Source organism: Lactuca serriola, chromosome 3 (genome assembly GCF_051521515.1).
Source record: "Lactuca serriola cultivar US96UC23 chromosome 3, Lser_US96UC23_V15, whole genome shotgun sequence".
Classification (NCBI taxonomy): Eukaryota; Viridiplantae; Streptophyta; class Magnoliopsida; order Asterales; family Asteraceae; genus Lactuca; species Lactuca serriola.
In genome coordinates, this window is record NC_136410.1 from 47,073,030 (window position 1) to 47,091,749 (window position 18,720).

The window sequence follows — 18,720 nt, forward strand, 5'->3', positions numbered from 1 at the left end:
GCGAGTCCATGCCTGACTCGGCGAGTCTCTTCGTCAGAAGGAGGGTCTTTCGGGTTTTGGCTGCTGTTTTGACTTGGACTTGATGCTTAATTTGTTTTATAAGTTAAAATCTGAATTTTATCTATATTAAGTGTTTATCCTTGCCAAAAAGAATAGATAATTTCAAATCCTTTTAAATATTAATTATTTATGTGATAAATATGGATAATTTAAAAATTATTTGGTAATTATCTAATGACTAAAATTAAGATTAGGTCAAATATAGATAATTATGAAATTAATTGGTTAATTTGAATTATTTGTTATTTGATCCCTTATGTTTTGAAAAGTTCAAAACTTGCCCTCAAGTTTTGAAATTTGAATTTTGTAATTAAAAGTTTAATTTTGAATAATTTAAATTTCAAACCCTTAGAATTTTACAAGTTTAAAATTCAACCCTATACTATATATATATATATATATATATATATATATATGTAGGGTTAGGTTATATTGTTTCCAGTAACTATTGTGTGCCAGAATGCACAGATCTGGACCATCGGATGAATAGAATCAACAATCATGATCTGAGGGTCTATGATATTACAATAGGGTAGCATGTATCATATAATCACACAATTTTTATCAAAAGGGTACTTTGGACAATTAACTACATTTATAAAAGGAAATTTTCGGATTTTTAGGGATGATTAATTATCCTAATTTAAAAAAATCTGAATTTTTTAATTAATTAAATTTCAAATTTTACCGATTTTATTCTATCAGAATATTTTTTTGTTAGAATGATACTTTTTCAGAATTTTATTCTAACAGAATATTACTGAAGAAAAACAAAATTCATGAATTAGATGTTCAAATAACAAACATTCTAATATATTCTTATACATCCGAACTTAAATACAAATTCATACATATTCTTATAGACTAAAAGTCTTATACATTTTTATATAGTTATAAAAATTCTAAAAGAATATAAACAAAAATGAATAACATTCTTAAAAAAAATAACAACATTCCGCTAGAATACTATCGTGTGCCATGTTTTCTTCTTGAATTCTGAAAGAATATTGCTGTTTTTGGATGTTGAATCTTGAAATTCTGAAAGAATATTGTTGTTTTTCTTCATTCTTTGAGAATGAAGTATCATATATCTTTTTTTCATAAGTTTCCTCATTATTTCTGCATCATCCTAACAACTGCACCTTAAACATACAAATAATTAATTGCAATTCTTTTAGAATACAACAAAAATATTCTTACAGAATAAACTATTCTTGCAGAATGGTTTTAAATATTCTAAACAAGAATAGAAGTAATTTAATAGGATACCTATAATCAACATGAACATAAGTGGAATTATCATAAGTTCACCTTGATGTAAACCAATGACATGAATCCATGTATCTTTCAGAATGTATCTCTACATTTGTTTATTCCTTTCTCTTTCCAGCAATCCAATAAATTAAAAGAAGTTCATACAACTGTGATTTAAAAAATGAAACAACATGGATGAAAAACTTGAAATTGAAATATATATATATATATATATATATATATGTGTGTGTGTGTGTGTGTGTGTGTGTGGGTTTAGATCAATTTCATCCACGTACATGCCCTTTTGATAACGAAATCTTTCTAGCACTTCAGGATACCCACTTCAACAAAGGTTTTGTATTCAAAACCGATAAACACTCTTTTCACTCCGACTGAAGGCGATTCCAACAACAATATCAGTGGTGTTGTTAGTGGGTTTGTTGCCAAGAAATAACCCTAATCACCTAAATCGAATCGTGGCACAAACTGAGTTCTCCTATCAACGGCCAAACCCAAATCCAATAAACGGAAACATCAGGGCATAAAGTGATCACCTGGAAATTTGAAAAAACCAAGAGGAAGAAAGCAGCATATCATCAAACAAATCACGATCACAAAATGATCGGGTTTAAAACAAATCCAGTTGTGAGAATACCTCGGTATAAGCATCGATGGCGGCTCCCAACCGATTCTTCTTGAAATAGAGATTTCCATCTTGCTTAAGTTGTTCTGCTTGCACGGCTGCCGAACTCACACCCTTCGCCATTACCGATACTTCTGTGAGTGTAATTTTCTCTCCCTCCGAATCCTTGATTAAAGAAACGGATCGTAAAGGGCGAGAAGAGAGAGCAAGAGAAAAAAAAAGAGAATGGATTAGGGTTACTGAGATGAAACAACGATTTAAAAATGATATATGTGATATTAATTTAATGATTTTCCAAATATACAACATTTATTTTTGGTTTATAAAGGTAAAATGACTAAGCTACCCCTTATTATTTAATTAATGATTTTTTTTTTCTAAATTCTGATTGGAACATTTAGACACACAATATTTACTATAAACATTTGAATATATATATATATATATATATATATATATATATATATATATATATATATATATATATATATGGACCATTTTTATTCGTGGCACAGCCTTCAAAATCAACGGACCGGTCAACGGACCGGCCAAGTATTATGGCTATTAAGGTTGAAATTTTTGAATAATAATATATAAAAAGCCTTCATCTTCTTCCTGCCAAACCTGGATCAGTGTAAGAATGGACAAAAAACTACGGTCAACATCCTACAACACCGATTAGGTTAGATTTTTGGTCCGATTTTCAATTTCATGTTTGATTTAGTTTCATGTCTAATTTCAAATTCAGGTTCGCATTCACATTTTATTTTGAATTTCAGTGTCTAGTTTTCAGATTTGATTTGAATCCCATTGATTTGATTTCAATTTTCAGTTTCAGGCTTGATATATTGATGTTGTTGTGCAATTGTAGCCTTGTAGGTGCACTTCGGGTTTTGATTTCCACCAGTTTAGTAAACCAGAAATCATTTTGAAGATATTGAGTTCCCGAAATCGCTTGTAGATCTTGAAATCCTAACTCCGGCCAGATGCAAAAAGCGTGTGGGTGTTTTTTGCTGTTGTTTGTGGTCGTAAGTGGTCCTCGGACGTAAGGGTGGTTGTCGGAAGTGGAGGTGGTGGTCGTACGAGTGGTGAATCGCCGGAGGTAGAAAAGAGGTTGGAGAGTTTTCTAAGGAAGACGAGAGGTGTTTGAAAGGAGATTAGCAAGAACATTTTGGGCAACTCAATCACAAATGATTCAACCCCTGGTTCAACTTCTTGACGAAAAAGAATCTGAGATAACAAAAGCAACAGCATAGCTTTAACCAGATTCGCATGTTCAGAAAACTACATCTTGATCATTCAAAGGCGATTATCAGTCATGGAGGTGTTGGAAGGAGATGACAGATAAGGGAAGAGAAAGGGACGTACAGAAGAGTAAGAAGGGTTGTGGGTGGGCCCACTGCCATTATTATTAACCTTTTTTATGTTTTAAATTTAAAAGTGATAAAAAAAAACAGAAAATTAAAAAGGAAAAATTATAAAAGTCATAATAGTTTTTATTACATGCAATAAAACTAAATTTTAGGGTAGTCCAAGTTAAAAAAAAAAATGGAACCAAATACATAAACTACCTATAAAACCACATAAACTATTAGAGTTAACTGCAAAAATGGTCCCTGTGGTATGCAAATTTCTGGGGTTTTGGTCCAAACAGTGACTTTTTTGGATTCGTGGTCCTTTTGGGCTAGTTTCATTGCGTTTTTGGTCCCTCTGAATAGTGAAATGACTGTAATACCCTTGGGGTATTTATTTTCAATTTTTAAATTCATTTTTTTTAATTTAATGATTATTTATTCATTTTAATTATTAATTTAATTATTAAAAAATGATCTCTCTCTCTCTCCCTCTCTCTCTCTCTCTCTCTCTCTCTCTACAAAGTCCACCCCTCCTCCTGTTCAGATAATCAACCACCACCACCATTTATGTTGCAAGGAAGGTCGGAAACCGCCATCCACCATCTTCATCGGCGAGAAAACCACCCACAACCACCACCACTATTGATTTCGACCACCACCGAGTTCCCCCTCCTCGTCCACTCATGTCTCCATCTAATTCAAACAGAAGCGAAGCGACAGAAGGCCGTCAAAGCAGCCCCCTGCCACACGCCACCGCAAATCGCTGTCATTCGCTACTGCTGCCACCGACATCCTGCAGCCACCGCCGTCTGCTGCTGCTGCCGTTGCTGGTAAGCCATCCATCCCCTCATTCCGTGTAGATTGGTCGTTTCCCTTTAATCTGTTTCACCAGTTGAATCGAGAGACGAAGGTCTCGATTTTTTTCTTGTGTGTTGAAGACGAGTCTGTAAATCACGAGTTGGAGAATGGTGGTGCAGGTAAGAAAGAAACATATAGAATGTTCAAGAATGGTGGTGCTGGTAAGGAAGAAGAAAAAAGAACGGGTGGGGGGAAGTGGGTTTTTGGGGTTTTTTTGGGGCAGCCGATCTCTGGCGAGCCCTCCTTGGTTCTTTTGCTTTGGCGCTAGTAGCAACACACGAAGGGGGAGCGGATGATCTTTAGGGGTGTTTGGGTGGTGTTGATCGGCCGGAGGAGGAAGGAGAAGGAAGCTCCGGTGGCCGGTGGTGAAGAAAAACGAGAAGCCATGACTGAAGGAAGGAACGAAGAGAGAGAGAGAGAGAGAGAGAGAGAGAGAGAGAGAGAGAGAGAGAAGACAGGTGGGTCCCATTTGATTTAATTTAACATTTATATTTAAATAAAAGAAAAAAATAATTAAGTAAATGGAAAAAACAAATTAAAAGGGCAAAGTCGTCTTTTCAAGTTTATCGGGGACCAGTTTTACAATGAAACTAGCCCAAAAGGACCACGAATCCAAAAAAATCACTGTTTGGACCAAAACCCCAGAAATTTGCATACCACAGGGACCATTTTTGCAATTTTGTCAAACTATTATTGTAATTTACTCTAAATTTAAATGATAACTTGACCTCAGTTACCCTCAATATTACTTTACCTTTTAGTGCCTAAGCTGGGGCGGACCTAAGGGTGGTCCACGGTGGCACCGACAATCCTTAATTTTTTCGGCTGTAGTGGAAATTTTTTTAAAAACTTTCGAAATTTTTATTTGTTCTGTTACCGTGCAACTCCGAACTTTCCCGTGCAACCTCTACTGTAAAATCTTGTGTCCGCCCTAAGACTAAAATGCATCATGTTAGTCAATGGTAGTATACTTCTTTCCTATATATAGACCAAGTCTCCATCCAGTTATGTCATGACCATGAATGCACTTTTTTTTTTTTTTGGGTGTGTGTGAGATTTATTTTGTATAGACCAAGCCTCCATTCCACAATGTTATGATCGTTCGATTGCAACATCCTCAAAATTTCGTTATATATAATAACATATTGTTCTAAGAGAGATGCTTATTATTATTTTATTTTTTGTAAGCAGTTAGCATCAAGTTACATATTACTTGTCATTTCGAACATGGATTCATACTATCATTCATCTTATTATTGTTACGATATTCTATTATAAGTTTATTGTGAAAATTGATCTTCTTGAGGAGTACTTGTAAACCTTACCAACCAAAACATCCAATCTTTGAAGCATTTTTGTGATGAAAAGTTGTTTCGGAACTTGCATAACATCGAGCATATGGCATGGGTTGGGATCTACATCTCAATTGCATTATTATTTTGCATTCTCAATTGCATCATTGTTTTGCATTTTGGGATCTACATCTCCTAGGGTTTCTGGCTCTAGGTTTTATGGAAGTTGGTAGGCCTGTTCCAGAGGGTGGGCGATAGAGGCGACCGTCCAGGGTCCATCTTTCAAAAGGGGCCAAATTTTTTATGAAAATTATTATATTTAGAAGATAATACAAATAATTTTCTTTTAATTATTGAGTTACTATAAAAAAGTTGATGTCATTTATGTATTTTAAGGGCCCATTTTTTTCTCTCGCCCTGGGCCCAAAATATGTTTGGAACGGCCCTGGGAATTGATGAGTGATTAGAGAGAACTTTAGGAGTTAGTTCCTTTAAATAGTATATATCAATATCTTCAAGAAGGCCTAAGGGAGCATCTATACCAAAACAACATGAATGGAGAAGAGTAATTTATTTTCGAATTATGTATTTTTTATGGAACTTCTTTGTGTCTAGAATTATATAACTTTAAATAAAGTTTTATCTCGATTTTAACGGGTAAACGAACAATAAGCTGTGTCGCAACCCCTTTTTGGTTGTCAACACTAATTCTTTTAAAAACATCAATGAAACTTTTAATTTTAATTAAAAAATATGATGTGTAGTGGTCATGGGGGGCTTAAAAGGGGGGTAAAGTGGACAACTATACAGAGCCTAAATTTTTTCATTATATATTTTTATTTAAAAATTCAAAATTATAATAAAGATAAGGGCCATTTTTTCTTGTTCGTCCTGGGGCTTTAAGAATATTTTATTTTTCAAGACCGGCACTGGTAGTGGTGTATATACCAAGTTCATGTAGTGATGATGTGACAATGACATGATACCCATTATATTTATTGTAGTGATGGATATACCGGATGATCTTATGTTTCATTTCTTTACACCTAAACTTTAGCTAAAAAATTTCTCCATCCATTAATGACATGCATGACGATGATAGCTACTATTTTCCTATTGCCCATGCTTCCCTCCAATAATTTCATGACTTTTCGATTGCAACTTCCTCGAAATTTCTGCCTAACAACTACATATTGTTATAAAAGAGATGATTATTTTCATTATTGCAAACAATCAGCACCAACTTGTACTTTGCTAAATATTTCGAAGTTCGAATATGGGTTCATACTATCATTCATCTGAATACTGTGACCATATTGTACATGTATTATCAACTCATTATAAAAAGCAATCTGTTTCGGGAGTAGTAAATTACCTCACCAACCAAGACCTTGAATCTTTGAACTATTTCTGTCGTGAAAAAAATCATGTGGAAGTTGAAGACGAGTACAGCAAGCCTGTGGCATGGATTGGGATCTACATCTCAACTGCATCATTATTTTGCATTCTCGCCATGGCAGCCGATTTATGGAACGGTTTTCGAAAGAGAAAATATTGGTTTCCATGTAGATATTTCTCTCTCAATGCTATTTCTATCACGGTGATAGCTGTAGCAATGAAACTCCCCTTGGATTTGAATAGTCCAATGGGAGGTTTGGTGGATCAAGCAGCCAAACAGGGAAGTTTGGTCTTTATGTGCATGCTGATAGCCAACTTAATGCCATCTTTGGCTTCTATGGATAACAAGGCACTCTATGCAAATGTTATAGGTTTAGCTATTCTCATTATCACCATGATTGTGAATGTTTACATAGAGATTAATACAGGGGTTATTGAGCATGACGTGTTCAGTCTTAATGTAAGTAAGTACACTTTCATAATGCCTCACTTCATGAACGTAGCATACATCTATCAGACTATGCTTATCTTCTTACTTATAATTTTGATCTCAACTGCTATAATAGTTCCAACCTCTAAGCAAATCTTAGAACTCAAGTATCAAGCTATTAGCAAAACAACGACTTTAAATGATCAGAATCCACAAGAGACATTTGCTATTGAGAAGCTAAGACAACATGTGAAAAGATACTGGATCATGGCAGAAACTGGTAGCCCTCAATTCGTGATGGCTAGTAATCCATTATCATGTGCTTCTGGCATAATTTGTGTAACTAGTCTAGCCATCTACATATATCTCGTGGTGTCGGTTTTGATGAGATCAAGGTCAATAAAATACCAATCAGATTATAAGTGGTCAATGAGTGCAATTATTACCACACAGTCCATTGGAGTTGTTGTGGGAGTCATTGCCCCAATGTTTAGATGTTTTACAGTCATGAGCTTCAAATCTTTTTCTAGGTGGAATAGGAACCATTTGGAGGTCTTTCAAGTAGAGAAGTATTGGACTCAAAAATTGTATGAATGGAAAGAAAGTCGCATAACCTTTCTATCAAATGGTCGTAGATCAACAAGTCTTATGCATAATTTGAAAAACCTCATTCTAGGCCCTTGGATTGGATTACAGAAGGCAGTTGCGAGAACATGCAAAATTATAGGGCTCATCCCCATAGGGGTACTACTAATTTTCATGATTTGTTCTTATTATGTCAAATGGTTGAAGGAAATGTTGTTCAAACCAACATCAAGCAGTGATGATACATACAAAGACTTTGGAAAATATGTTTTGTTACTCGAAGACAATATGGAGCTTGCTGGAAGAACACTTGAACGGATTTTAAACTCCATGAATCGCTTGATTCAAAAGAATGAGAAGGAACAAGACAACAATCTCCTAAAGTTTCTTGAAAATTCTATAGGTTTTGAGGGAGTAGAGAAATTTGACATTTATCAAGTTCAACCTCTACTTTCTATTGAACTTCCTAACAGCTGGAGCTTACCAATAGTAACATTAACGTGCATCGCTGCTGCTCTCCCGAATATTGGTAAGGATGTAACGAATAGCTTGTTCAAATGTGTTGGTGAAGGACTTTTTTACACCCATATTGTTGAGGAAAGCTTGAACAATGAACGCCGGTATGTAAACATTCAAAAGGCAGCTATGACATCGTGGGATGAGGTAGAAGACAACAACAAATGGTTAGAGAACAGCTTGGGAAAAAGCACTTACGAAGGAAAAACATCAAGAGAGATCCTTGAATGGTTTGCTCACAAAGCAGAAGAAATTGTGATAGAAGTTAGCAAAAGCACAAATGAAGGAGAATCGGTTGAATACCTTCCACAGAAGTTGATTGTTGCTAATTCAATGTACCGAATTGCACATTCAATCATGCTTACCTACCAAAGTAACATCTTAGAGATCACTGACGAGCAGTTGTTTGCACTATTATCTCACATGATTGCAGACATATTGGTTGCTTGCTTCACCAACATACCACGAGTCATAACAATGAAATGCCATGAAAGTGCAATAGAGAAACGGGAGGCTAGTGTTGAGGCTGCAGCTAAGCTTCTTGGCAGGACTACTGAGATAATAAAAAGACTTGAAATGCATCAACTACCAAGCATTGATCATGAGAAGATGGCATTTATTGATGAATGGCGTCTTCATTTGCAACATATCCCTTGAAATTCATTGTCTTTCATATGGAGCCAAGGTATTTGTTTTCGACTTCATAACATAAGTCTTGTATGTGTGTGTATATATAGGCATAAATTTTGGCAGTAAGTCTTGTTTCTTTTGCACCTTGATGAAAGGTGATGTGATGCAGATCATGGAAATAACTACCGTGTACGTTTATGCAGTTGACTTGTGCTCACAGGAATCACTTTACATCTCTGTTTTCAGTTTTATGTGGCTATGGTAGCTAGGAAGCCCCTCCTATAATAATAAAGGAATCAAAGTATCGAAAAGATCTGATAGATTGATGCATATGAAGGTTTTGAAAAGTGACTTTGGATCGAGGAAAAAGGGGGCATGTTTTCATATTGTTGCATATAATTTTGAGAATTGTATTGATGCATATTATACTTTCAATAGATATGCATGTTACAAATGTTGTTGAAGCGAAATATAGATATATAATATATTCATCTTACAAATGATGTTGAATTGAAATATGAGTGATTTAGGGTTCTATCAACTCAATTAGTGTTTTAGGTATAGAGTCTTTTAATGCTTTTGTTGGGATTGTGGTATTTATGTATTAAGGCTGTTTTTTTTTTTTTTTTTTTGGTATGACTTTAAGAGTAACATCATATTCATGAGCAGGATGATGGCTAATATAATGTCTTTCTTTAACTTCAACCTCTAAAACAAAAAGACACTTTCAATAAGAAATTGCATTAGCCATAACATGCATATGATGATATGAACGTGATGTTCCATAACATGCATATGATGATATGAACGTGATGTTCCCCAAGTTGGAATTGTAGCAACTTCAATTGTTCAGGAGAGACTCAAGTAAAAAAGGAATAGGTTCAAATCTCTATTTATAGAGGAATGTTGTTCTAGCAAAACTCGCATTTTGAACCGAGGAACCATAATCTATGCAAGAAAACCCATAAAAAAGTAAAAAACAATGCAATCTCACTGAGGATTTTTATCGAACACCTTGTGTGCAATGTTTCCAACTCTATCTCGGTACAAACATTATTGGTTGAGGGACCCCAAAATCACATTACAAACCTCAAACAACGACAACTCAACAAAAATAGAAAATAATTTGAACGTGTTGTTACCTAAATTCGAAATTGCAAAATTTCCAAGAAAAGTTCCAAAAATAAACGCACCCAAATGCTGTGAAATTTGAATTCTGAAGTTCTGCCTTGTTCTTGACTGATCACCTTTGTCTTTCACCTCTTGATCGATCCCCTTTGAAATCAACAATCAAGAACTCTGAAAAACAGTACCATCGATCAAAAAAGTCCTCCCTTCGTTAGCTCTGATACAATTTGTTGTGCTAATTTGATGTGTTTGAAGTATGTGTGTGAAATACAATTGAAATAAAGCAAGAAATATGATAAAATTTGCTGTGTTTGAATTATGTTTGTGAAAGATAAATAATGATCAAAATGATCTCTACTGTACTCTGAGAAATACAATGGTCAAAATTACCAACTTTGCAAGAACTATTGCAGTGAGATGTGTTGATTTTAAAAATAGTTTAAAAATTAAATGTGTTGATTTTAAAAATAGTTTAAAAATTAAATTAAAATGTAATAAAAAATATTTTTTTAATGTATAAAAAATATTTTTTTTAATGTATAACTTTAAAATAAGAAAGAAAGAAATATATTTATTGCAATTTAATATATATATATATATATATATATATATATATATATATATATATACTAGCCGTTATCCGCGCACAGCGGCGGGGACAAATAGCTTCTTTCAACGATATTTTTTTAAAGAAAAATGTTATGTTCCAAAAGAAAGTTCATGTCGTGGGTGAGAGGAAGGGCGGTAGTCGTGATAGTGGTTGGTTGAAGGCGGAAGGAGGCAGAGCGGCTGTGGTGGTGGTGGTTATACTGTCTTGGTTACTGGTTAGGGTTCTTCGAGAGAGTGTGCGTATATTTCTTACTTTGAAGGGATTACGAAGATAGATATTATGAGATGGCTTGTTACCAATGTGAGAGAAGAGATCATCTATAAATTGTTGACATTGACCGCTTCAAATGGCTGAAGTGTTGAGATTGACGGGTTCAATTTGCAAATGAATTCTTCTATTAATTTGATACGAGATTTTTAGGGGATAAAGGATATGGTTAAAGTTTTAATATTATTATAGTATAAATGGGTTGTACTTCAAGCTTAATAGTTTAGACGTCTTAAAAAAATATTATTATTATATTCAATATATTTATAGAAAATAATTAGATTTCTTTTATAAGATAGTATATATATATATATATATATATATATATATATATATATATATATATATATATATATATATATCTAATAAAAGAATAGTTTTATTCTTCTCTTGACATGTGTCATTTTATTAAGCTTCTTAATTAATGCATATTTTATTCTCTTTTTGTCATGTGTCATCATATTATATCTCCTAACTAATACATGATATTTGTAAACGTATTGATTCTCCATTTCAAATTTTAAATTTTAAATTTTCCACTCTAATTACATTAAATTAATAACATTTTGAATAAAAATTAAAATAAACTTAATACAAATTATAAAGTGATATCATTTCACATTTTTTTTAAATCAATGATTAAAATTTATATAACTAAAAAAAATCTCTTAATTAATAATTTATTTAAAATAATTGATTAATAATTTTTAGATTTTATTTTAAAAGTTTATTTAATTGTATAACCGTGGTTCCCACAGGTTATAAACAAGTATATATATATATATATATATATATATATATATATATATAATTTTAATTTTAAAAATTGAGACAAATCAAAAATTGATAAGTGGATAGTATTTATTTCAAAAATACCACAAAATGACAAGTGTCAAAACTCATGAGTGATTGACATGTGGCAAAAAAAACCTTTATTTATTAAGTAGGATGATATATATCCTTCTGGCCGACAAAATTGCAAAAGTGTTTTGTTAAAATTATATTGCATGAGGCAGTCCAATTGTTTTTTTGAAGCAAAATTTCATAAAGTATGCCGACCACATCTGCAACCCTCTGCAGTAGAAGAGGTGGACCAAACAGCTGCAAAGTGTAATAAAAGCGTGTTTGTTTTTTTAACATCTGCATGTTGCTGCAGATATTAAAAAATTAAAATAAACTGATTTTATAATCTGAAAATAGTTTTTTAATACCGAAAATTTAATAATGTATGACATTTCGGTAATAATTTATGATATTTCAGTTAAAAATAATGATATTTTAACAAAAAATAAAGATATTTTAGCATAAAATAATGATATTTCATCAACAAATTATTTTTATTCAATATAAATTTTTTTTCAACAAGAATAAACAAAAAAATTGTGAAATAAATCTCAGCAATATATAATCAATACTTTAGCAAGAAAAAAAAGAAAAAGAAGAGGCTGAAAAAGGTAGGAAGAGACAAGACAAGTGCTGCGCCAAGAAGAACACGCGCAAATGTTTTTTAATCCGAAGACTTCTGAAAAACAAACAATTGCGAGATGAAAAGTGTTGCGTGTGTGCTGCGCCGCGCAGCAATAAGAGGTTTGAAGATGTTTTTTCCAAAAAACAAACAGCACCTTAGATTTTAACAATTTTGGTACCTATAGATTTGGAATTACTTTTATACCCTTATAATATATATATATATATATATATATATATATATATATATATATAAAATTGCGGAAATGTTTTAATTAAATTAATTTAACTTATGTTTAACTTAAAAATAAAAAATAATAATAAATAAAAACCCAACCCACCCTTTCATCTATGTCATAGTACCAAGGAGGAGAGAATCTCAATCATCACCACCACCATCCATCATTGGTGTCTGTAACCAGCGTTAGCGACCTCCATTCTCACCAGATTTACCTGGTTTGCCACCATCACCCTTTTATATCTCTCTATGAGACACCATTCAACTTCACTTCTTTCTATCTATTTCAAAACACATACAAACATATAGTCTCAAGAACACCCACATCGAAAACCACCGACAACAACCCAGAAACCCACACCACCAGCTCCCTATCTTGCACATCTGTCACCACTGCATCCGCTGCACTATAAGCTCCTTCCTGCAAAATCTATGAACCCCCTTTATCTCTTTCCTCTAGTACTCTACTCAACTACCGATTTTTGATTTTGGCTCTTGAAACCAAATTGGATACGATTTTCATGTGACATTCCGTTTAAAATAAAATAAATAAAATAAAATAAGTAAATAAATAAATAATAAGCCCTAAAAACCCCGATATGTATTTTATATATTATTTTATTTTAGCTATGAGTCCGTAATAATTTATCAGTGTTAGCCATAAGAAATTAAATGATATAATTTCTAGAATTTGGGGTCTATATTGTAACATTAGGACTTAAAATGGAACGAAATTCATGAGCAATGACTGTTTGATAATTATTGGATTTAAATTGAAAAGGATTTGTGGAGGCATGGACCAATCTTTTACAAACGCATTGAAGTTTGAATTGGAGACGGGACTTAAAACCGGTTCCCCTCTACCCTCTTGCTAACCACATGTTGTCACACCCCCAAACCGGAACGACGGAAACGTTCGGAGGCGGAGGACGTCATGTTTAGTATCACAACACATGTATCATAGCAATCATAGTAACAAACAACCATTGTATTAATATTAAAGTGTTTACAAGTAGTGATTCATAAAAGATTGAATCCAAAAGTAAATAACAAAACAAGACATGAAGCTACTGTACTTCATCTTCTGAATCCCAACGTGCGTAAGTTGAAAGTTCATTTTAGAAAAGTTCGCATGTTCCTTCAGAAAATCCTATATCTTTTGATGTAATGAAAGATAAGTAAAAATGACTCTATAATTTCTTCTATGAGTACTAAATGGATACAAGTTATATATAATTTAGAGTAAACAGACAATCAATTGTGTGAATCTACCCTAAGCCCACAACCAAACAAGGAACAGGTGTGACAACCCGAAATTTCTATCTTGTACAAGAGACCAATTGAATCCAAGTTAAACTCGTTTTGCTAGCTTTTAACACTGTTTGGGGTCTAATGGAGTGTTCTAAACCTAGTACAATTAAGGTAGGAACCTAGAAATGGGATAACATAATGCATATCAAGCAAAATCGCGCCAAACACTCCCAAACATGGAGTGTGCGGCCCCACACTTGAGTGTACGGTCACACACAGGTGTGTGCGGCCGCACACCCATCCCAGCCACACACTCTCACCTATATATACCACACTTAGTCATTTTGAACACTTTTCCCACTTTTTCAAAGCTAGAACTCGAAATTCTCTCAAGTATCATCCAATTTTTCACTCCAACCTTCAAACAAGTAAGTGATTCATCCCTTGATTGACTATTACATGACCTTAACTAGCCTTCTTCCCCACTTAGATTCATGAAAACATGTTTTTGGTGTAGATCTTCAAAAACACCAAGAACACACACTAAGTTTTTGGACCCTAATCACCTTTTTCAGGCCCTATAACGTATATATACTTGTTATACCTGGTTATATGCTAAAAATACTTGATGGTATGCTTGAAAAACTCAATTTTATCATCTTCATGAAGGGTGTGCGGCCACACACCTTCATAGTGGCCGCACACACCCTTTTAGGGTCCTAAAATGACAATAAACTCCCTATAAGGCTAGAACATGAAATGAGAAACCTTCCTAGATGAGTCCTAAGGCCTTAAAATTTGTTTCGATACACTTCATGGGGAGTGTGTAGCCGCACACACACCCTGGCCGCACACACACCAATATGGTGTATTTTGACCATACACTCCCTTGTATAGACATACACCCCTTATATACAATCATATATGATTGTAACACTGCAATAAAAGTGTTTACTAGTCCCTAAGGTAGTCCCAATTCAATAATTAGTTGTTACAGACACTAATTGTATACATACATATGTCATAATATGGTTAATAGGATTCGTTTGTGCTCAAGTCCATAATTGACACTCAACCTCCTAAACTGATCCTACCGTCGCATCACTCACTAACAGGTGAGTTCATACCCCCTTAATTAACCTTTTATATGTTTTAAATGCTTTTATGGGGGAGAATACAAGTTGAATCATACTAGATATTATATCAATCACATGTGATTAATGACTAATACGCCAATGGATTTACTATGCTTTAAACTGTCTTGTCAATAAATTTGCTTCAAAACGATTTCCAAACACTTTTACATGTTAAAATCTTTATAAAACTTAGTTTCAGTTTCCAATTCATTACTTTCAAAACTCTTTAAACTCATATACTGTCAATTCATGTCCAATACATATATGGTTATATAAGTAGGGTTTGAAGGACTTAGGACTAATAATACGTTCTATTTCCTGTTCCTTGTTTGGTTGTGGACTTAGAGTCCCCTATTGTTTGTCGGAGTGTCATTTGATCCTTAGTTATATATCATGTGTATATGTATAGACATAAAACCTTCCTGTCTTATTTCTATACACTCAGCTATACAAATGATCTTACTAATAAACTATAATAGGTATAGTTTGGTGATACACTACTTACTACTTCTAGTACAAGGTAACATACAACGAGTCAGTACATACATGAGTCAATACATACTATAAACAATACACTACACTATACAACTGAACACACTATAATGAGAGTCAGAAAGAACATACACTAATACATACTATTCATATATACTATATACTACACTAGTGAACTCACTATGATGGGGATCAGGAAAGACATATACTACACTATTACATACACTATATACACACTATGCAATAAATGTGAGGCACTACTTCGGGGCACGACATCTCTGCTATGGCTCGTCTTGTATCCAGAATCTCCTGGAGGGAGAACGTGAATTTGTGTATAGATCTATACTGGATTGACAATCCTACACCTTACTGCTAGCTACAGTGGGATCTGCAGATCTTCGGGTGACAAATGTCATTACTGTTTGATGTATTACAGCGTCGTGATTTCCCCTAGTCAATTAGTACAGTTGCAACTATATCACATTATACCTTAATTAACAATTAGATTAAGGTAGTTAGTACAATAATAATTAGAATATTATTACACTACAATACTTCATTATTTTCCCTTTACATCTACTTTGTGATCTCCTCACATAAAGAGTAATGTAAAAACTATATTTTCTAATAATAGTCACATTTGGGAAAGGTACGCACTCCTACAATGAACTAACATACATTACACTTGATATCTTTGTAGAAGGCTACATTTAATGGAAAACATAGGGTTTTCTAGGAAATACAAACAAACACTACAAACATTTTATGCACTACTACACTCGAATACTTACAAACATTTTTCATACAAAACATGACACTAAATACTTATGGACTCACCAGCTGTAATGCTGATAAACTCTTTCAAAATAACTTGTATTCTCAGGTCATCAGTAGACAGGTACCGATGCCAGCTTTTGAGAAGATGGAGCATTTACAAGACTCATATTTTATTTTGATTCATATTTTTGGTGTCTATAACTGTACAAAACACACTTGTATTAAAATACATTATTAATGCAATGGATGATGTTATTTGCTTGTTTACTATATTTCTGTGTTGTGATACTATACATGACGTCCTCCGCCCCAGAACGTTTCCGCCGTTCTTGGTTGTGGGGTGTGACAACAGGGAATGAGGCGAAAAGCACACATCCCATTGTTTGTTAGATATTCATTGTATACAACCCTGACATATTCATTTGGTACTTACGAAGTTAACTGTAATAGTTCATTTATTTGATGAAAATATTCTTTAAGGAAAACCCTTATTTCCTTTAGTAAAAATGGTAACCACAATAGTTCCTTCTATAATCACTTAGTTTATACAAGCTATATATAATCTAATATTGAACGGATAGTTAATTGTGTGAATCTGCCCTAAGCCCACAACCAAACAAGGAACATGAAGAAGGCGAAAAGCACACATACAACTGCCTATCAGATATTAATTATATATAACCCTGATGTACAAACTAAGTTATTATAGAATTAACCACTAAAGGTCCTTTAAGTTATACTGGTTTAATAAAATGGATTAAACCCTTTTACTAATAAGTTTCTAGTTTAGTCTACTACATGTTCTATCTAAAAAATATGTTTTTTGTACTAGAAAACGGTGTATTGAATTTGTATACTATGACCTGACCCATACCTGGTACTCCTTATGATTACTTGGTGTATACGGAATATATATATATATATATATATATATATATATATATATATATATATATATATATATATATATAACTAAGATCAGATAGATAGTAGATTGGGTGCATCTGCTCTAAGCGCACAACCAAACAAGGAACATGAAATGAAGTGGAAAGCACACACTCTACTGTCTATCAGACCTGATTAATATATATCCATGATGTATGCACTAAGGAATCTTAAAGTTAGCATTATAGGCCCCTTTCTAAGTGAATGTACTAAGACTCGACTATACTGTTTGTCTTTTGAAAGTTTTCCCAAGTTTAAGACTATCTTTACTAGAAAATAGTTTGCATTACTTTTTATGGGAGAAGATCACCATATGAATGTAATGGGAAAATGAAAGTATTCAGAAATATTGTATAAGTAACTACTGAATCACTAACTACCTTAAAACTAGTTTGTTAATTAAGGTTAAAACGTGAGAAGGTTGTAACCATACTGATATGACTAGTATTTAACAGGACGACCTAATGGCGCCGAAACTGATGTGACATTTGTCACCCGTAGACTTGCAAGTCCCACTATAGCTAGCAGCAAGGTGTGGGGTGTCAATCCCGTATAGATCTATACACAAATTCATGCTCTCCCTCCAGGAGACTCTGATTACAAAACGCAACCTAGCAAGTATATTGATAAGTCGTGAAGTAGTGGTTTCACATAATTGTTATCCTTTTCTTGTTATAGTATGTTCCTTTTGTTCTAGTGTATAGTATGTTCCTCCCTATTTCTCTTTATAGTATGTTCATTATGTTTCTCGTTATAGTATGTTCCTCCTTGTTTGTCTTTATAGAATGTACTGAACCCCTAAACTATACCTATTATAGTTTACTAGTATGCTTACTTGAACTGATACTGACTTGAATAAAAGACTCATTTATCTACCGAGTTATGATTGTACTTTAAAAACGGTGTTTTATAAACAATAAAGTAACCTAGCTTCAAAAATAGTTTTTGAAATAGTTTTGATCACTTATAAAGGCATAAGAAATCCTTTAAAGTGATGGTTATCACAAATAACATTTACACAATTTACATGGTGTTCAACATGTATCCCCCCCCCCTAAAAGCATTTAAAACATTTAAAAGATTGATTATAGGGGTATGAACTCACCTTATGTGGGTGATTCAAATGAAGGTTCACGTAAGGATGAGAAGTTCCATGAATGAATTCCTGAGACACAAACGAGTCCTAAATGACATATAATGGCAGATATAGGCATGTAATTAGTGTTTTACACAGCTAACATGCAAGGAAAAACCCTTAGGGGCTAGGAAACACTTGAACTAAGTGTTACAATCACATGTGGTTGACTAAAAGGGGTTTACGACCACACAAGAGAGTGTACGGCCAAGGGGTGTATGGTCATTGCATGTACGGCCGTACACTCATGGAA

At 33.5% G+C, this 18,720-nt stretch overlaps 1 protein-coding gene across 1 annotated transcript; it reads left to right on the forward strand.

The window, feature by feature from the left end:
• The first annotated feature begins 6,738 nt into the window (after positions 1 to 6,738).
• LOC145095216 (uncharacterized) lies at positions 6,739 to 9,048 on the forward strand. Its single transcript, XM_079033134.1, has one exon. The coding sequence runs from the start codon at positions 6,739 to 6,741 to the stop codon at positions 9,046 to 9,048; it is 2,310 nt and encodes a 769-aa protein (XP_078889260.1).
• Positions 9,049 to 18,720: the final 9,672 nt, after the last annotated feature.

Coding starts and splice junctions, on each gene's coding strand:
- LOC145095216 (XM_079033134.1), top strand. CDS start 6,739: ATGGGTTCATACTATCATTCATCTGAATACTGTGACCATATTGTACAT.